This window comes from Myotis yumanensis, unplaced genomic scaffold, assembly GCF_028538775.1.
Source record: "Myotis yumanensis isolate MYYU_CA2020_CCGP unplaced genomic scaffold, mMyoYum1.0.hap1 SCAF_9, whole genome shotgun sequence".
Lineage (NCBI taxonomy): Eukaryota > Metazoa > Chordata > Mammalia > Chiroptera > Vespertilionidae > Myotis > Myotis yumanensis.
Window position 1 is genome coordinate 5024036 of NW_027223760.1, and position 20693 is coordinate 5044728.

General features: G+C 48.2%; 2 protein-coding genes and 1 non-coding gene across 8 annotated transcripts; 2 read left to right on the forward strand and 1 right to left on the reverse strand.

Moving 5' to 3' along the window:
- Positions 1-1082: 1082 nt before the first annotated feature.
- Positions 1083-5951, reverse strand: TMEM176A (transmembrane protein 176A). 3 transcript variants are annotated; one of them, XM_070423676.1, is made up of 7 exons: positions 5835-5951; positions 4923-5109; positions 4340-4462; positions 3037-3093; positions 2675-2905; positions 1784-1802; positions 1083-1391 (listed from the first exon to the last, which is right to left on the reverse strand). In XM_070423676.1, the coding sequence occupies exons 2-7, from the start codon at positions 5103-5105 to the stop codon at positions 1357-1359; spliced, it is 648 nt and encodes a 215-aa protein (XP_070279777.1). In that variant the 5' UTR covers positions 5106-5109; positions 5835-5951; the 3' UTR covers positions 1083-1356. The 3 variants fall into 3 exon arrangements, with proteins under 3 accessions (XP_070279777.1, XP_070279776.1, XP_070279775.1); XM_070423675.1 differs by having other exon boundaries at positions 1784-1897; positions 4923-5105; positions 5835-5950; XM_070423674.1 differs by having other exon boundaries at positions 1784-1897; positions 5835-5949.
- A 215-nt stretch (positions 5952-6166) lies between these two features.
- On the forward strand, positions 6167-20524 carry TMEM176B (transmembrane protein 176B). Of its 4 annotated transcripts, XM_070423670.1 has the most exons (8): positions 6317-6372; positions 6909-7030; positions 15772-15980; positions 17642-17752; positions 18114-18170; positions 18365-18589; positions 19699-19818; positions 20200-20524. In XM_070423670.1, exons 3-8 carry the CDS (start codon positions 15777-15779, stop codon positions 20290-20292), a joined length of 810 nt encoding a protein of 269 aa, XP_070279771.1. In that variant the 5' UTR covers positions 6317-6372; positions 6909-7030; positions 15772-15776; the 3' UTR covers positions 20293-20524. The 4 variants fall into 4 exon arrangements, with proteins under 4 accessions (XP_070279773.1, XP_070279770.1, XP_070279771.1 ...); XM_070423672.1 differs by lacking the exons at positions 6317-6372; positions 6909-7030 and adding an exon at positions 6167-6248; XM_070423669.1 differs by lacking the exon at positions 6909-7030 and having other exon boundaries at positions 6282-6372.
- Positions 9587-9794, forward strand: LOC139017155 (small nucleolar RNA U3). Its single transcript, XR_011472809.1, has one exon. It is a non-coding gene; the product is annotated as a small nucleolar RNA U3 (small nucleolar RNA).
- Positions 20525-20693: the final 169 nt, after the last annotated feature.

A 20693-nucleotide genomic window follows, 5' to 3' on the forward strand; every position in this document is an offset into this window, starting at 1 on the left:
TTTTTTTTTTTATTCTGGGATTTATTTACCTTCTATGGCTGTCACTGGAGCTGAGAGCCGGTTTTAGCTCTGAGGCTTGGCTCCAACTATGAGACCTCCGCTGCTGAAAGCAGGGATCTGGGTTTGTTTGGGTTCTATAATTGTAACACTGTTGCCATCCTGCTGGCTGAAGCCCGGCTGGCTGAAAGCAGGTTTCTGGAGTTTGTTTATCTTCTATATTTGTAACAATGTTTCTTAAACTGCAGCTCAGAGGCCGGCCGGCAGCAGCAGGCAGGGAACCTTGGCTTCTTCCGTCACTGGAGCAAGCAAGCCTCCTGTTCGCTTCAGTGCCTGGCTGCTGGCCGCCATCTTGGTTGGCAGTTAATTTGCATATCTCCCTGATTAGCCAATGGGAAGCGTTCGGGGCCATGGTCAATTTGCATCTTTCTCTTTTATTAGATAGGATTCATAAATATTTTCCAACAATGTCTTATGGTTTTATTAATGACTTGACTGTTTAGATTTAGTCCTAGCTAACTTTATCCCTATTGTTTTTTTGCCATTATAAATGGTTTAAAAAGAAAAATTTTTTCTTTTTAAAAAATCAGCATGGAATTACTTTATCTCATATAAAGATATTCAAAGGTAAGCCAAAGGTGGGCATGTTCTGTTGTGCTATAGAAGGCCAGGCTCCTTGGGTCTTCCTCTTGCACCATGGCTCTGACTTATCCTCCTGGCCATAATATGGCTCCTCCAGCTGGAGGGATGGGGTCCTGGTCCCAGGAGGGAAGGAATGAATTGGAAGAAGGAAGGAGAGAATGCCGGCAAGACTGATCACTTTATCTCTAGGAATGCTGTTTGCCTTAACGTCTGATTTTAACAGAGCTGTACCAATTTATTTGTTATAAATGTTTTCCATCCTCTTACTCTCAATCTTTCTGTATCCTTGTTTTAGACATGTTTCTTGTAAATAGTACATGGATGACGTTTATAAAAATACAGTGGGCCAGCAACTCTAGACGCCGGGAATGGGTTCACTCTTGGCTCATTCTCCACTGCCTCCCCAGCCAAGGGAAATTCACTGGAATAATTAAGCGAGAAGCTGGGAGCAACAATGTAAGAGTTTATTATCATCACTGCTCAAGAGGGGACATGAAGTGGGGCAGGATGGTGGAGGTGTAAAAGAAATGGGTGAGAGGCACTGTGAGGGGTGGTGGAGCAGGGCTGTGGCTGTGGCCGTGGCTGTGGGGCAGGACAACTGGGGCCACTGGAGGGTTTCATTTCCTTGGTCTGGCTCTTATTCCAGGAGTCAGATGCAGGGACATGGGTGCAGAAGGAGCTCCAGGCATGAGTACTCAGGAGAGGCAGGGCTAGATTTTACTTGCTCCCAGCAGTGGCTTCTGGTCTTTTTCCTAAGGGAGGAAGAAGAAGATGAGGAGGAGGAGGAGGAAAAGGAGGAGGAGGAGGACGAGAGCCAACCCAGAGGGGGAGAGGAAGCACAAATTCTCTCCTCAAAGGCAGCTTAGTTCTGGGGCCAACCAGATCCATCCTCAACCTCATGGTACCAAATGCAAAGAGCCCCAAAGTCCTACCATGGATATGGACTTCCCTGGCTTCCTGGGGTCTTTGGCCTGGGCACTACGTGGTCAGGGACAGTGTCTCTCTGGGCTGGGCCACCACTGGGGTAGAAAGACAGGTACGATGTTCTTGGGACTCACTGTCACGGGGCCTTTTCTCTCCATTCTATCTCCTAGCTGCATAACCTCCTGCCCTAAACACACAGACACATATGCTAGGGACTCACCTCCTTGGGTTGGAGTCTTCTTCTCCAGAAGTACAGAAACATGGGGGTCAGAGAAGTCAGAAACAGCAGAACCCAGATACTCAACAGCATGGCCCTAAGGCCCATGGACAGGGCCTGAGAACAGAGGAGCAAAGCTGCAGGCACCAGAGCAACCATCTGTGATCTGTCCTCAGCCTCATCACTGACACACAGTCACCCTCCACCCTGTCATCCCAAGTCTGTAGGGGGCTGGAGGGGACTGAGGAAGGAGCGCTGTGTGCGGTGGGGTCAACAGGTCTAGTGTATAAGAGCACCCAGAGGTCCTCTCCTTGAGCCTCAGCATCCTCATCTGAACAGGGACAGGCTTGGGCTATGATTTGGTTTCCCAGCTGACCTGAACGTGACCAGACCCAGGGAAAAGGTGCATTCATGCCTTTGCAGCACCGCACACACTGGCGATATTGATTTACTTATTGTTGTTTCAGTGTTTGTGTTCCCACTAGGCTGTGATATCCACAACTGCAGGAACTGTTTCTGTTTGTCCAACACCATCATCTGTGGTGACAGTAGTCAAGCTTGGTGCAGAAGAGGTGACACTGTTTTGGATGGACAGTCTTCTTGTTGCTATAGAACAGTGATGGCAAACCTATGACACTCGTGTCAGAGGTGACACGTGAACTTATTTTTTTGGTTGATTTTTCTTTGTTAAATGGCATTTAAATATATAAAATAAATATCAAAAATATAAATCTTTGTTTTACTATGGTTGCAAATATCAAAAAATTTCTATATGTGACACGGCACCAGAGTCAAGTTAGGGTTTTTCAAAGTGCTGACACACCGAGCTCAAAAGGTTCGCCATCACTGCTATAGAAGCATTGTCTGTGCTGCTCCTCTCCCTTGCCCACCTACCTTGACCAGGCGCAGGTAGGACAGGCACAGGTGCTGCCTGTTGGCTTCTTCAGGAGAGCTGGTGGGGTGGGTAGGCTCCCAAGGGGAGCGGGTAGGCTCCCAGGAGGGGGCGCTTGTACACAATGCCTGATAGAACTCATGGCTTAATTCCTGGAAATAATAAGCCCCAGTGTAGATGGCAGTAATGGCTGTGGCGAAAGCTGCCAGGGTGAGCAGGGTCCTCAGCAGGGCCTGGGATGAAGAGGAGACAGGGAGACCTCATGATTCATTCTCCCTTGGGGACCAATGAGGGGGAGGGGGGTTCAAAGGGGCGGGAGAGAGATTTGGGGCGGCCTCCAGCTTCTGCCCTTCCCCAAACTCACCCAGCAGGTGCCACCCCATTTCTCGTAGAGGAAGCATACGACTCCAGCCAGCACAGCCTGGGGAAAGATGGCACACATAAGCCCTTCTAGCTGCCTGTGTCTCTGTCCCTCTGTAACTCTCACAGTCTGTAGAGCTGGCCCTGCCCCAGAACATATGTGGGCTGGGAGTTTTGAGTTAAGTTTGTGCGGGAAAGTAGCAGTGAGGGTGTGGAGGGCTGGATGATACCTCAGGCTGCGGGACCCTCTGTTTTAGTGACATTAAAGGTACTAGTGGTCAAGCCAGGTGTGAACCCTCTCTTCTTTCTACAAAGCCCTTCTCTTTTTAAGCCACACCAGGTGCTTTCTGCAAGTTCAGGTGGAAGACCTGGGCTGTTGGAGAAGCTCTCAGTTCAGGATGAGTCTGCCCTCCTCAGGTTGGCGCCTGTTCCCACATTGCTCTGCTCCTGAGTTCACAGAACAGGAAGTCTGGTCCATCCGTTGGATACATGATGACTTTGGCCCCTCTTTCAATAAATTCATTTTGCTGTTATTCTGTGAGTGTGTGTGAGTTTGCCAAAGGGCTTCAATCCCACCATGACCTGCCCACCAAGCTGCCATTGCAGATCGCACCCCCTCCCACCTGTTGACATTAGCCGTTGTCCGTCAATGACACCCACACAGTCCCTGTGGTGCAGAACCTGCAGAGGGCAGTGTGAAAGGACTAGGAGGTGCCCCTTCTTTGTGGGCCTACACCCTGCAGCACAGGATGCCTCCCCATCTCTATGCAAGTGACTAGATCATCACAGCCCCGCTCCGGCTCCTTTCTCAGTTTATATTTGCTGTTGAAAGTGGGGAGAGGCGGCCAGCTTGGTGGGGGACGCCCTGGGCAGGGATCCGGGACAGTTGACTTATGCCACTACTTTCCTTGGCTCTTTAAAAAAAATTTTTTTTTTAAATTATTGATTTCAGAGAGGAAGGGAGAGGGAGAGAGAGAGAGAGAGAAACATCAATGATGAGAGAGTCATTGATTGGCTGCCTCCTGCAAGTCCCACACTGGGGATCAAGCCTGCAACCTGGGCATGTGCCTGGATTAGGAATCAAACCATGACCTCCTGATTCATAGGTCGACACTCAAACACTGAGCCATACCGGCTGGACTGGTTCTTTTCTCGTCTGTAGAAACAGGGATCAGCCTCGAGAACTTAGGGTCTTTTGGGTTGCCAACATTCCGCAGTACCACATTGATAGTGGCTGTATTGATGGTGTTGGGCAGTCCCTTCTGACAGGTCCACCGACCCGCCCACCATCCTCTGGCCCCACTCACCACAACCCCTGTCCAGATGCCAACGACCCATCTGGCCATGGAATACGGGTAATGTTCATGGAATGTGAGGCAGCCAAGTCCTCCCAGGACCCCACTCATCAGCCCCAGCACGACCTGCACCACCTGAAAGATGAAGAGCTTGAGAACCTGGCCTCCAAATCTCAGAGAAGCTTTAAGGTCCTGCTGTTCCAGGTGTTCACTGTGAGAACCCCATGCAAGAGAAAGAGAGGAAGGTAGAAGAAGAGAGGTGGGGGAGGGACAGGAGGCAGAGGGAGGGGTGCCGGCCATGCTGCGTCCGGCCCAGGAGAGAGGCTGGGATCAGGGTTCCACAGGCTGGGACTTTCAGTGGTCAGCTCTCTAGCCCACAGTGTACCCTACCTACAGTTTTCACCAGGAAGGCCAGTTAGTGATGAAGAAAGCCAGAAACAGAGCACAGGGGAATGAGTTTCTAGGCATTAGATACAACAGACTCGATGTCCTATTCAGATTGAGGCTGGCAGAGAGTGAACGTGGCGAGAGCGGGCACCTCTCCTTTTCTGATATGGAGGCCTGGGTCCCCCACCCCCGCAGCAGCCCTGCTCACCCAGGAGGCCACGAGCAGCCGTCTGTGTCCTGGGGTCCAGGGGATGGTGTTGGGGGCAGAAGGCCACTGCAGGCAGCTCAGGTTCAGCACAGGCTCCTGGTGGATGTGCACGTCGATGTGGGTGGGCTTGGGGGCCCCAGGGGCCACCTCACCCCCTTCTGCTGTCCCCATGGTCGTGGACATCTGCCTGGAGAAAAAGTTGGCAGGTTTTCACAGATTCTACTGGAGTTGGGGACTGGCAGAGGCCCCCGGTCCCAGAACAACCTTCCTGGGCCCCTCTCCAGGGGTGAGAGGTGTTGTGGCAGGGCAGCCCCTGGAACCTCCCCCTTCATCTCGGATCTGCTCTGTCCTACGGCCTCAGGGTCTGGACCAAGCAGTGCCTGCCTCCCTCACATCTCCCCTCTCTGCTCCCTTGGCGCCATTGCAGCCCCCACTCCGGATCCTCTCTCAGCCTTTTCCTAGGCCTTCAGGCTACAGGACAGAACCCCAGTCCTTGCTGCCTGTTGAGCTTCTGCTGCTGCAGCTGGGCCTGGGGACACCTCTCAGCCCCTCAGACCTCCCTCTCCACCAGTGGCCACTCAGCTAGCCGTGTGGGGCCTGGTGAAGCTCCTCCACCCCCGGGAAGGACAGCATTGTGGGTGAAGGTGGAGTTAAAAGGGCAGACTGACTTGGCATCAAACAGGACACAGGTGGCATCCACTCTTGCCACCTTCCTGGAGTCACATTCTCTATGTCATTGTTGTTCCCTCCCTCCCTCCCTCCCTCCCTCCCTCCCTCCCTCCCTCCCTCCCTCCCAGCAAGTTCTCCGGGGTGAGGCTGCAGAGGCTGTGAGGGGCAGCAGGATGAATTCCCCTGGAGAGGGGTCCTGTGAGCAGGTCTGTGGGAAAGGGCCGGGGCTGGGGGTTGCCTCACCTAAGCTCCCCAGGAATCGGAGGCTACTGGAGCAGGGAGGCCTGGAGGAGCTGAGCACGGAGACCAGGCTGAGGGAGAGGAAGGTGATGAGCCTAGCGGCAAGAAGGAGTGGCAGGAAGGGGGTGGTTGGGCTTTAACAACAGTTTCCTAGCATCCAGCTGGGACAAAGGGGCCCCTCTGGGGTTTTCCAGGGTTGAGTGGATCAACAGGAGCCAGATGGCTTTGCCTGTGCTGTGGGTGTGTTCACCCCAGTGTGTGTGCAATCTGAGTAGGTACCAGTGTGCGAGTGTGCGAGTGTGTTTGTGTCTGTGTGTGCTCTGCCGTCTCTAGCCGCCTGATTATCTGCTCAAGTCAGAAGCCCCCCCAAGAAGGGCCCCTGCCCCAGCTGTTTTCTGGGAAGTTGTGACGCTGAAGGTCAGACCCTACCTCCTCTCCCCCTTCTGTCAGTTCTTCTCCCTCCCACGGAAGCAGGTCTTCAAGTCCAGGCCAGCCTCTCCCAGCCCTGCTCTGTGGGGTGCCGACTCCCAGGGGACAGCAGGTGAGCAAGGCCCCTTACAGCCCAGGTGGCCCCTCACTGCAGGATCTCTGTCTCTCTCTGAGTCCCCCAGACCAATCTCTAAAGCCCCATTCTGTTTCACAGGATGCCATTCTCTCCCCATTCCTGGTTCCCATAGGATTGGCTGGGAGGGAGGGGGGCTGTGCCTGGTATGTGCCAGTGCCTCAAGCCTTTATTCTGGGTGGGGTGGCTGAGGCTCAGGCGGTTGGGCGGTGAAAGATTCCTCCAGAGTGGAGCCCAAAGTGGAGGGCCCAGGATGTGGCCTGGTCCTCTCTCCTCGACTCCAGGGGATCCTGATCCCCTCTCCCCAGCTCCAGGGGGAGCTGGCAGCAGGGAAGAGCCCATAGCCTAGAGACAGTATGGTGTGGGTGGGGAATCTTCATGGGGCTGGCCTGGTTTGGAGGAAGAGCAGGGTGCTAGGCTGATCCAGGAGTTGGAGTGGGATGGGGTACCCAGGGGACTCAGAGGGAGCTGGAGCTGAGGCATGTTCAAGGCTGCAACATGATGCTGACACCCAGGCCTACAGGGAAGTTGGAATCCGGGCTGGACTTCCTTGCGTGCGTCTGTGAAAAAGTTAGAAGCTCCGTGTGTGTCTACAGAATTGTCAACCACCTGTACTTTTTACTTCAAAGGAGGCCAGGTAGGCGAGAGTGGACCTGCTCTCAAAAGCACATAAATACAAATGGGAAGACTTTAGGATTGCTGTGATTGCTGCTGTTGAATAATGTCACGATAGAAACAGTGAGACTTAAGTAGGATGTCTGCTAGAATCACCCACAGAGGATTTCTTTTGGAACTAGGCAAGTTGATTCTAATGTGCATATGATTAGACATAAAGCAATCTAGCAAAAATGGCTGTGGAAAAAAATAATATGGGGGAGGGGGTTGTTGTGAAATAGCTCAACTACATATTAAACTCAATTGTGGGGAGCCGGCACAGCCATGGCATACTCAGCCCCAGGGCGTCTTATGTGCCATGCCAGCTCAGCCTGGTTCAGTGATCTTGAGTGTGTGTGTGTGTGTGTGTGTGTGTGTGTGTGAAAGGATTGAGAAAAGACAGACAAGAGAATGAAAGCTGCATCTCGGTGGGACGCTGCTCCCTGATGAGGAGACAGCGCCCGCGCCCACAAGCCGTGTCTTTATTTTATAGCAGATGCCACGAGGCAAAGTAGAGGAGTGATCACGTTGTTTACAGCATTCTCGTGAGTCTCAACCTCACTCAACTATATGCACCTGAACTCTATCACAAGGCACATGGGGCTACGTGTTTGGACCATAGGTTCAAGCTTACAACCACAGCCGTTGGCTATGATTGTGCTGGGAGAGCCCTGCCCTTCCAGCTGGGACTTGCACGTGGCAATGAGAGGACCCTGTCCTTTCATTAGTCCGAAGCTTGAACCTGGCCAAACCACCGTAACCGCACCCCACATCTCCCCCTTTACTTTTGTTTTTAAACACGCCTATCTACATTATCCAAAAAACTCTAAATAAATTATTCAACATAATCAAAACATCAAAACAAACCCCTGGTTATTAACAAAACCATAAACAGAAATGTTAAAAGGAGAACAAAATTCTGGCTAATAACAAAGCAATACCAATGCAAAACCAAGTTACAAACATGTCAACATTTTCAGGACATCTTACTCGAAGTCCTTAGATTTTAGCTCCGCAAGATTTTACAGAAAACTGGTAGTTCACCAACGCTCGCATAGCTTCCACTTGCTTTTCTAACATTTGCTTGGCCTCAGTTGCCATCTTCTTCAGCTGACTCCATGCTGATACCTCACCGATGCAAAGATGTCGTTGATGCAAAACCAGTCCCCTGGATCAGGCTGTTTGGGCGGTTGACCCTGGCACTGAGTCCACACCAGTCCCAGTCAAATCAGCCCCATCCACGCAGTTGGAAGTCTGGTTCCTTCTCAGCTTCTTTCTTTAGCCGCTGCTGCATGGAAACGACCTGGAGACCTTCAACTCTCAGTCTGGTGTCTCACACAGACCCAAAGTCCCAGGGAGCTATCTGGTCACACAAGCAAAGATAACCAAAGCCTAGAAACAATGCAACTGCTGCAAGAGCTTACAATCGAGGTCTAAAATAAAATTACTTCCTTAAACATCAACCACAGCCATCTTCTGCTTTACAGTGGCTTAAACAAAACCTAAGAGATTTCTACCTTATTTTGTACCTCCTAATTACTTATTTTCTACTGCCTGTTTTCTACCACTTGCTTCTTGTTGCTTACTTTCTACCCCTTATTTCTACTGCTTATTTCTACTTATTTCTCTATACCTACAGCTCTTATTTCTACTTATTTCTCTATTTCTACAGCTTATTTCTATCTTACCTATCTTTAGCTTAACAAAACCTAAGAGATATCTTATTTTCTACCACTTATTTCCTAACGTTTATTCCATTTATTTCTACTGCTTATTTCTACCACTTATTTCTATTTAGAAATTTAAAAAAACGCTTACTTTAAAAATGCTTCGATTAAGCATTAGTCCCATGTTTTACACCGAACTAATTTTACCACACTTCGGCTCCCTACCTTATTTTGTTTTTTGGTCTTCTTACTTTTGCTTTTCAAACTTACTCTCTATTTCTACCGCGTATTTCTACTTATTTCTTACTTAAACAGCTTATTTCTACCGCTTATTTTTTACAGCTTATTTCCTGAATTTCCCAAGTTTTACACCGAGCTAATATTACCACACTTCGGCTCCCTACCTTTTTGTTTTATGGCCATATCTCACTTTTGCTCTTTAAACTTACTTTCTTTTCTTTTCTTTCTTTTTTCTTTTGAGCTTACCTTAATGTGCGCGCCTTGGAGCCTCCTTTCACCTGACCACCTTTTTAAAATTTCCCCAAACTCAGGCCTGTTCAGACGCCATTTGTTACGGCCAAAGGGGCCTGCTCTGGCGTCACTTGTTACGGCCAAAACTCAGGCCCTGGTTCCAGAACTCAGTCCCTGGTCGGGCACCACTCAATAGTCATAATTAAAATTTGGCATGACTCATCAGACACACCAATGGGTAAAATATCAAGATTAAAATAGGTCAAGCTTTGAGAGTGAAAAGGTTTTGAGAAAACTCAGGCCAATATATGTGTGGGTAAAATAGCACAGTTGGAAAAAGTCACCATCACTATGGTATGTGTGGGTTTCGTTCGCTTTGGAAAAGCCCCCACCCCCAGGTTAAGACTATACTTTCAGGGATCATTTCTATAGTTTGTCACTAGAGAAGTTTCTCTGAATGTGTAGAGCACCCGAAACCATGAGGAGGAGGCACAGTGTTCTCTCCTGAGCGTGAAGCCGGCTTTTGGTGTTGCTTTTGCAGCTGCCACCAGCCATTGATGATCGTTCTTCTCTGGGAGAGTAAGAGGTAGAGGGCACAGTCTGAGTGGTTTTTCTCATAGTTCTGGGGGTGGAAGTCCCAGATGGAGGTGTTGGCAGGTTTGGTTTCTCTCAATGCTTCTCTCCTCTTGTTGCCTCTTCACATGGCTGTCCCTCTGTGCTTGTGGGTCCCTGATATCTCTCCCTGTTCTTATTAAGGACCCAGTCAGATTGCCTTAGCAATTAACTGCCTCATTGTAGCAGAATCTCTAAGTATGGTTACATTCTGAAGTGCTGGGGTTGGGAGTTTAACATTTGAATTTTGGGGGGACACAATTCAGACTGTAACCCATGAGACATAATCCTATCTAATAATAGATAAACATGGTAATTGACCATACCTTTGCTACGCCTTCCATTGGCTAATCAGCACAATATGCAAATTAACTGCCAACAAAGATGGCAGCTAACTTGCATACTGCAGGCAGGGCGGGACAGCGCCATCCCGCCAGCCCCACCACCATCTGGGCCTGCTATCTGCGACCCGGGGCGGCGGGTGTCCGTGTGCAACCTGACCAGGGGTGGCTGGGTGGGGCAGCAGTGATTGGCCGGCCCGCCTGGGCGTACTGTGTTTGAACCAACCTGGGGCAGCGCCCCAACCCCCGAATTGGCCCTGCCGTGTGCGAGACCCGGGGAGGCGGGGCAGGCACTGAGGGATCAGGCCTGCCATCTGCCTCCCGGGTAGCAGGCCTAAGCCAGCAGGTGGTTATCTCCCAAGGGGTCCCAGACTGTGAGAGGGTACAAGTGGGGCTGAGGGACACACCCCCTCCCATCCCCCATCCCCCGCCAGTGCACAAATTTTTGTGCACCAGGCCTCTAGTTTATAATAATTTGGACAATTCCAAATACTTTTATTTGCAATTTAGGTGGCAGATCTTCATTAATTTTTTTTTCAATTAATTTGAGGATTAGTTATGGAAAGTTTTAGCCATTTTAAGCCCTTCCTTGCTGAGTGGCTTTTATCTGGTTGGGATAGGTTTTCTATGAGACAAATGAAGTAAAAGTCATGCTGGCATATCTGTTGAGTCATATAGCTTTGTTGAAATCATATGCATCATTTTGAAAATGACATTATAAGAATTGGTTAACAACAAAGTAGCAATATTATTTTCATTTCAGAATTCTAATCTTCATGACATTACAGTATCCATTACAGAAAATGTTGTAGTGCAGAATTAGTGAATGGGAACTCATTGTTCAGTTGTGTGTAAATAAAGAAAAAGGGCATTTTATGAGAAAAAAAAAAGATTAAAATAAACCTAAATTCCTATGACAATTTCATTTTTGTTCAGGGAGCATTTTTATTTTATTTTTTTAAAAATAATTTTTATTTTTCAACTACAGTTGACATATAATATTATATTAGGTTTACAACATAGTGATTAGACATTTATATAATTTATGAAATGATCACCTCAATAGGACTAGTATCCATCTGACACCATATGTAGTTATTATAATGGAATTATTATTTTTAAATTTCACCTTAAACATTTTTTAACTGATTATAGAAACATCAATGAGAAAGAAACATCAATTGGCTGCCTCCTGCATGCCCTGGGGGAATTGATACTGAAACCTGGGCATGTGCCCTAAACGGAATCAAACCTCCTGGTTCATGGGCAGACCCTTAACCACTGAGCCACGCCTTCCCTCCAGTCCATAGGCTGACACTTTATCCACTGAGCCAAACCAACTAGGGCTAAGTTAGGGAAGTTTTTTGTCATTATTTCTTCAAATATGTTCTCAATCCCTTGCTCTCTCTTTTCCCTATGATATCAATGTTGTTATACTTGATGTTGTTCACAGGTCCCTTAAACTATCCTCATTTTAAAAAATTATTTTTTTCTTTTTGCTGTTCTGATTGGATGGTTCCCTATACCTTGTCTTCCAAATCACTGTTTTAATCCTCTGCTTCATCTTATATACTGTTGATTCCCTGTAACATATTCTTCATTACAATTGTTGTATCTTTCATTTCTTACTGATTCTTTTTTTATGTTTTCTATCTCCTTTTCTTATGTTTCATAACCCTTTGTTAAAGTTCTCACTAAGTTCATTGAACATCATTGTAAACAGTGTTTTGAACTCCTTATCTGGTAACTTGCTTGTCTCCATTTTGTGTAGTTATTTTTCTGAAGTTTTGTCCTCTTCTTTCATTTGGAACATGTTTTTTTGTGTCCTCATCTTGACTGCCTCCCTGTGTTTGTTTCTATGTATTAGGTGAAGCTGCTATGTCTCCCAGTGTTGGTAGAGTGGCCTTATGTAATAGGTGTCCTGTAGGGCCTAGTGGGGCAGTCTACCTGGTCACTTGATCCAGGTGCTCCAGGAGTATTACCTTGTGTGGGCTGGGTGTGCCTTCCTATTGTAGTTGAACCTTTATTGCTGTTGGCATGTCAATGGGAGGGATTGACTCTCACTTTGATGGACTGTGAGCACTGGCTGTGACTATAGCTGAGTTGCTGTTGTGCAGGGGCTGACATCATGGAGCAGGATTTACGTTAGTGAGGCTCTGGTGCCTGCAAAGTCCTCTCTCTTGGTATGTCATTTGTGGAGGTGGTTGTGTGGTGCTCTAGTGTGGTCTGAGCTGGCCACCAGGTTTGTTGGTTCTGGGGCCTCTTGGGAGGGGCCTCTGGTTCAGGCAAGGTCAGTGGCTGCATGTGCCCTGTCCAGGGCCGCCTGGAATGAGCTACAAACTGACCTACAGGTAGTTGCTGCTTTTGCTGAGATTGGAGGTGCCTGGGAGAGGCCAAGCTATGAACCAAGGCTGGCTGCCACTAGTGCCAGGCTTGGGTTTGCTTAGTAAGAGATAGAGGGCATTCTTGGTCATTCAAGTTGGGTGGGGTCTCAGGGAATCACCAGGATGTGGCAAACAGCATGAACCAGGTTGATGGAGACTCAGATATGGTGCCCACTTGCTGGCTCCGTGGGTGGAGGTCTCAGTAAAGGAACAATGGCCTCTGCCAGCACTTCTGTCTGGGAGAAAGCTGCCCCTTTAGCCCTTGTCCTGAAGCCAGATAATTCACTTCCTTCCTGTATTTCCCTCACTTTTTGAGCTGCTGCCCCAGCACTGGAGCTCAGAGTGAGTCAGAGTAAGTCTGTGCATGGGTCCTTTAAGAAGAACTGCCTGGCCCGAACCGGTTTTGCTCAGTGGATAGAGCATTGGCCTGCGGACTGAAGGGTCCCAGGTTCGATTCCGGTCAAGGGCATGTACCTTGGTTGTGGGCACATCCCCAGTGGGGAGTGTGCAGGAGGCAGCTGATGGATGTTTCTCTCTCATCAATGTTTCTGACTCTCTAGCCCTTTCCCCTGCTCTCTAAAAAAAATCAATAATATATATATATTTTTTTTTTTAAAAAAAGAGAAGAACTGCCTGGGGCTTCAGTAGCCTCCATCTCCCTTAGTCTCAATCCCCGCTGGTTTTTACAGCCAGAAGTTATGGGGACTTCTCTTCCCAGCACTGGAACCCTGGGATTGGGGTCCCAATGTGGGGCTTGGACCCCTCACTCCTCAGGGGGAACCTCCACAGCTGAGATATCCCTCTGGATTTAAACAGGAGGATATGGGACCAGCCCATCTGTGTCTCTGCCCTCCTACTAGTCTCAATGTGGCTTCTTCTGTACATTCTCATTACAGGACTTCCATTCAGGTGGTTCTGAATGATGGTTGCTCTGTAGTTTAGTTGTAACTTTGGTGTGGACATGGGAGGAGGCGAGTGCAGCCTTTACATATGCCATCGTCTTGAACAGCAGTCTCCCAAATAGCAGAAAGGACTTCTTGATGCTAATGAGAAGCTACATGAATTGGTGGGCAATTGATCCAGACTGGACATAGAGAAAATGGAAATGAATATGATTCACTAATCCATTCCAGGGAAACTTGAGTCCAGGTTCACACAGGGTCAGGCACAAAGATGTTCATCACAACAGCAGGTTAGAGGCAACTGAGTGCCCATCACTTTGTCAACAAAGGGACACGACATCAAATCCAGTACGAACAGGTGTCCTCAGCCTGGGGTGTGGTGAAAGGAGAAACTTTATTCTGAAGAACAGCTTGCAAAACAAGGAAATGCAGCCTCTGGTGGAAACGGAAAGTGAGCTCTCGGGGGAGCATTTAAATGGATGGAAGAAAGACTCCACAGACAGAACTTACCCTTCAGATGTTAACCACCTGGAAAGAGAAGCCCAACCCATGTCTTCCAACTGACAAGAAATAGTCCTGATGGATCAACATCACTGAAAGCCTAAAACCACTTAGAAAACACACACAAAAGATTTCCTTTATCATCTTGAAACGGGACTTTCTTTTTAAGTATGATGCAACCGCCCAAAAAAGATGGAAAACTTTGCATGAAAATATAAGCAAGGTCCAAAAATAAATCACAGATTGTAAAGAAATAGTTGTAACTCATGTCACAGATGGTAATTTTTTTGAACATACAATAAAACTCCTATACGCTCTGTAATACTTTAAGCAATAAAACAATAAAAAAAACCCAAACTCCTATACAGACCAAAAAAAAAAAAAAAAGTAAACTGAGGAGGAAACGTATGAATGGAGCACTCACAACAGAAGAATAAAAATGACTCTTAAACATGTGAAGAGATGACCAACCTCAATCATCACAAGGTAACCACAGATTAGTCACAGAAAGCAGCTCAGAGGTTGCCTGGGGCCAGGGGTTGGGGGTTGACTGGAGAGGGGACATTAGGGAACTTTTGCAACATAGAAATGCTCTATATCTTTATTGTAGTTGTGGTTTAACAAATGCACAAATTTGTCAAAAGTAGTTGATGTATACATTTAGAAAGGAGTGTTTTATTGGATAAAAATGATTAAAATCTACAATGCAATGTAATTTTCCTGCTATACAGTGGAAAAAGATTCAGCGGTTTGCTGACACCTTCTGCTGGCCATGGGCAGGGGCAGTGAACACTCTTGACTTTGTTTCTGCATGGGGATTGCATGTACGTTCCCACTGATCTGTCAATTCCACGTTATTTGTGAGGAAAAAAAAATGGCTATCTATAGGGGAGTGCTTAAAAACTTACGATGCATTCAGACAATGGGATGCTATGCAGCTATACAAATGAGTGAAGAAGCATTTTGTAGACTGATGCAGGATTATTTTGAATTGGTTCTGGGAATAAATCATTGTACAGTATAGTGTGTGCAGTATCCTGCCCTTTGTGGGGAAAGGATATTTTTACATGCTTTTATATGCAAAAAATGTCACTGTAGGAAAATGCCATCTGGAAGGCAACTAAGTGGCTGTGAGAGAAAGAAGGGACAGAGGGTCTTACAAGTGTACCCTTTCATGTCTTTTGAAATTTTTAACCATATGAAACTATTATGTGTAAACACACAGTTGACGCTCAAACAATGTGGTGGGTAGGAGCACTGATCTCTGGTGCAATTGAAAATTCACATATAATTTTTGACTCCCCAAAACTTAACTAAGAGCATAATATTGACCAGAAACCTTACCAATAATAGAAGCAGCCGATGAACACATATTTTGTATACTACATGTATTATATATGCTCTATTTTTAAATAAAGTAAGCTAAAGAAAAAAAATGTTATTAGAGAATCATAAGGGACAGAAAATACATTTACAGGGTTAATTGAAAAAAACATTCCACGTATAGGTGGACCCATGCAGTTCAAACCCTGGTTGGTCAAGGCTCAGCTGCACATGCTAACTCACTGAAATAAATAACACAGATTCCTTTCTTTGTCCAACCCAAGACCCAGACAAACTGTGTTAGGCCATTCTGGGGAGAGGCCCAGGAAAATCTGTGCAGAGCTCCCGAGGCAATTTGGGTTTGCAGCCCAGATCAAGGTCACTGTGACATTAATACTAACACTGGGAAGACCCTTGGGATCTTGATAAAGAGGCTGTTTTCTCTACTTTTCTTCATGCAGTGTATTCCTTGTTATGTCACCCAGTCCCCAGACCTCATTTCTGTACATCTTCTCCCCAACAGGCAGGATGGCTCAAAGCATGGTGACTGTGAATGGGGTCGACGTGGACTCTATACTGTCGCAGCCCACCCACATCAATATCCACATCCACCAGGAATCGTTTTTGACACAACTACTAAAAGCTGGGGGCTCCCTGAAGGAGTTCTTCATTGGCTTTCGGGACACTAGCCCTCCCACGACCAGGATAAGCTATGGGCCACTGGCAGGAGGGGTAAGAGTGGGCTGGAGAGGCGGGCAAGCCAGGTGACAAGGACGATAACTCTCCTTCTTCAATAGAATGCAAAAAAGGAAAGTGGGTCGAGTTCCCATTGAGGACTCACTATTTGTATCCCATCTTGTTTGGGTAAAGAAGGTTTGGAAGTTTCTCCATGGAGATTTGGATGGAAAGGAATGAAGGAACTCTTCTTTGGTGCAGTGGGTCAGTCCCAGCCAGAGGTGGGAGTGGGGGTTGGGGGAAGATCCCTGAAGGTGTTCATTTTAATTGAAACTGTATGGGCTGAGGCCTGCCGGTAAGGCCAAGTGATAGGCAATTTGGGAGAGAATCACAGGGCTATACAACTTGCAAGTGTTCAGCACCCACCAAAGGATCAGACAACTACAGAAATGCCTAGAATTAAAGGTAGAGCAGGCGATGTCCTTGGGAGGCAAGGAGATGTCCTGCAGGAGTTGGCACCTGACCTAGACCTTGAATAGAGAAGTGGGTTTAGACAGATAAAGGAAGAAAAGGAACTGTAGGCGAAGAGAATGGCCAGAGCAAAGAAGCCAGAGTGCACGGGGCAAGTTCTGGCAGAGTAAAGAGAATGGTTCAACTGAGAATGTAGACACAGGGCTGAGAGCCCAAGTGACAGTGAGTTGCCCCTCCTGAATCAGCTTCGATAGTGGAAGGGCTGTGGGTGGATTCTGAGCAGGAACCTGGGCTTTAGGCTGCCTCACAGCCAGGAGCTGTCCAGGCAACAAGTGTGGAAGGTCTGCATCTGTGTGGTCATGGCAGCAATGACGAGGAAAAAGCAGAGTCCAAACCTTTTGTGGATGATATCTCCACGACTTGGGAGCGAAGAGGCTTGGGTTACAAGGGAGGAGAGGAGTCTAAGAACATGCTGAGGCTTGGAATGTGGGTGACCAGGAGGTTGGAGCCCTGGAAGTCAGGAGAGGCAGGTGTTGGGAGTGTGAGTGGGGTGTGGGATTCGGATGTGATAATTCCGAGATACTGGCAGGGCATGCAGGCAGTGATGTCCAAGATGCTGTGATAATTGGGTTCTCCAGGAAGCAGACATGAGTCGGAGTTAGGTGTGCATAGGTTTATTGGGGTCCAACCACCTATGAAACAAAAAGAGAGGGAGCAGGATTGGGCAGGGGGAGGCATCAGACAATGGTGTAGGCCTGACAGGTCTCTGCCAGCCCAGGGGGCAGCTGGGGAGCACAGACTGCCCACTACAGAGTTCCCTGATAGGTGGAAATGGCTCTGCACCACCACCTTGCTTAACCTTGGTCTGTGATGGTGCCTTTGGCTGTGAAAGATGAGGGGACCTGAAGGAGCTGACCCCTATAATCTGTGAGCCAACCACACTCTTTTCTTGCAGGGGATCTAGACAGGATTATGGAATTCTCAAGGGAGAACCATCAGGTGGGATGACAGAGTGTGGTGTTTAGGAAAAAGAAATGAAGGGCAAAAGCCTGGCGTGTCAGAGGGTTTGGCGAGAACCAGGACATGCTACCTCATGGATGTTAAGGGAACAGAATCTTTCAGAATCAGAGCTACAGAGAGGTCAGGACAGAGGAAAAGGAGAGGAAAGGCACCTAGAAGGAGTTGGGTGGCTGCTCCTGGGTACGTGGGCTCATTGGAAGGGGTCTGACTTTTTCCCTGTCTTGCAGGTGACCCAGATATTGCTGGGGGCTGTGAGCTGTGCCTTTGGAGTGTTTCTGTACTTTGGGCCCTGGACTGAGCTGCGTGGCTCAGGCTGCGCTTTCTGGGCAGGGTCTGTGGTGAGTAAGGAAGCGATTGTGAGCTCAGTGGGAGGCAACTGGTTAAGGGCCAGGAGAGAAATTCCTTTGGGTCTGAGTCAGGATTTTGGGGAAGAGACCAACAACCTGAGTCCGAATGCCCTTTGCCAAGAGGAAGCTTCTTAGGGATGAACAAAAACCTCCCACTCTCCATTTTTCTCGTTAAGGCAATGTTGGGAAGGGTGGGACAGTTGTATGGAGTCTGGTCCATCTGCTAGGTGTCTTTGCCTGTCCTTTGGATCATGTTGCAAACTGGCTGTTGTGGGAACTGTTGGGGGAAGGATGGTGTCAGAGATCATTTCAGGAGAGTAACTAGGAGGCCTTTCCTGGTGTTTTCTCTCAGGCTATTATAGCAGGAGTTGGGACCATCGTCCATGAGAAGCAGCGGAGCATACTTTCAGTGAGTCGGGCCCCCATTGCCCCACCTTATCCCCTGCCCCCTTCTGGTTTTCTTCTCCTCTCCCCTTTGGGTCCTGGATTTTTCCTGGAGGGTTTCCTGGGCCAGGAAACTGGGGAGGAAACAGTTTTGAGGCCAGGACCCCACAGCTCTGCCATCAATAGAGAGAGTCTGCATCTCGAACCTCTCTCTTCTAGAGCCGGGTGTCAGGCCTGCTCACCCTGGCTGGCATTGGCACGGCCTTGGCTGCCATTGTCCTCTGTGTGAAGAGCATAACTTGGGAAAGTGACGACCTCTTGAGCTCCGTGTGTGATCGCCCAGCCCCTCCCACCACAACCACTGATTACAGATGGAGGCGGAGAAGTTACCGAAACTCAGATTGGTGGGAGGATCAGTGTAAGATCTCTATGGAGTTACTGAAGGTGAGAATGGGGGGTCCCATCTGACAGGGACCCATCACAGCCATTTGTTCCTAAGGAACTGGGTACTGGAGGGCACAGATATAGGCTCTTTGAGCTTGGACCTCATCCTAGGTCTATGGTTCAGGTTTTAGCTTCAGCTAAAGTCATTTCTCAGGCCCTCATGGCATGAATATTTCCTGAATCAAAGCAGATGAGAGACATTTAGGAGTGGGTGTCATGGACCTCTCATCTGTCTTTTCTGGTGGGTGGGTTTTCCAGTTATCTGCTGCTGCATAACACACCTCTCTCAAATGCAGTGGCTTAAATCTACAGGTCATTACAACTTCTCACAGTCTATGGGTTGAGTGGGCTCAGATGGGCAGTCCTCACTTGGGTTTTCTCATTAAGTCACAGTCAGATGTCAGTTGGGGAATAAAGTCATCCGATGGCTGGACAAGGCTGGACATCCATGTTGGTGCACTCCCATGGATGTGCTGGGCGCTCAGCTGGGACTGTCAGGCAGAGAGCTTGCAGTGGCTTGGGCTTCTCATAGTAGGTAACTAGGTTCCAACTCAGAGCATCTCACAGTGAGCACTCCAAGAGGTAGGAATGGAAGCTGCCAGGCCAGTTAAGGGTTACCCTATAATTGGCATAGTGTCATTTCTACAGTATTTTATTGGTCAGAGCAATCACAGGTCCTTCCACATTCTAGGGCATCGGTTCTCAACCTGTGGGTCTCGACCCCCTTAGGGGTCGAACGGGCCTTTCACAGGGGTCGCCTAAGACCATCGGAAAACACATATATAATTACATATTGTTTTTGTGATTAATCACTATGCTTTAATTATGTTCAATTTGTAACAATGAAATTGGGGGTCACCACAACATGAGGAACTGTATTAAAGGGTCGCAGCATTAGGAAGGTAGAGAAATAGACTGCACTTCTTCATAGTGGGTGGTAAGGTCACATGGCAGACAAGCAAATGGGGTGGAATCTGCTCTTGTGGGAAGAAGTAGTTAGTTGAGCAGAGTCTGATTCCTTTGGGGAAAAGAGATGATTAGGTGGTACTCAGAGCAGAATCAGAGAAGTGGACTCCAGATTCTAATCTTTTTTCTTCCCTTATCTCCAGAACTTGTTCCTAGGAATCCGTATTCTGCTCCTGGCTGTCTGTGCCCTACAAGTCATTGTATCCTTGGCTTCCCTGGGCCTGGGCCTTCGAAGCTTGTGTGGCCAGAGCTCCCAGCCCATGGTGAGCTGTTAGGGAGGCACTGGGGCAGAGTGGTCCCCATCGGTGAGGCCCTGGGAACAGAGAGGAACATGGGGCTGGGAACACTGCTTCTCAGAGGTCACGCTCCACCTCCCTCAAGCTCTTCACGGGGCTAAGCTTTGCCATTGGCTATCTGGGGAATGTGACCCATCACTGTGACCCATCACGGGGCCCTTTACCTCTCGGTACCCTCATTTACTTTCATTCTCCCACTTTCCCTACCCTTGTGTCCTAGATCTCTGTCCAGCACCCCTTCCTCTGTTACCTTTCCCTTCCTCTCCTTTTCCTGATTTCAAGTTCTGTGAAGCTGCCTCTGCCCCATCCTTTTCTCCCCAAGAGGTGACTCACCCCTGTTTGTTTTAGGATGAGGAAGAAACCGAGAGGAAGCTACGAGGGGAGAATTCAGTGCCGACCTCTCCCTCCAAGGAGAAGACCACGTCTGCCATGGTTCAGTGAGTGGCCAGAGACCCCGCCTGGACCCCTGTTATCCCTCCAGAGTAACTCAGGGCCTGTTGGAGACCACAGTGCACTCTCCCAGGGCCCCTCACTGCCTTGTCCCTCATACTTGTCTCTCCTTAGACCACTGTCCAGCCCCTCTTCCTTTCCTCACCATCCTCACCCCAGTGCCCTTAATTCAGTGAAGGCTGATTAAATAGAAACAATAATAACAAATACTTTAAAACAACAAGGATGTGGTCTCTCTTTGCTTAAGAAAGGTGTGCCATGAACGGTCTTTCTCTGTGTTGATACATGTGGAATTACATGAGAGCTGATCTGTGACAAGGAAACAAGGTCCCAATAAGAAGAAACTGAATTACATTCTGCTTTATATCCCAAGTGGCAAAACTGCTTTTTAT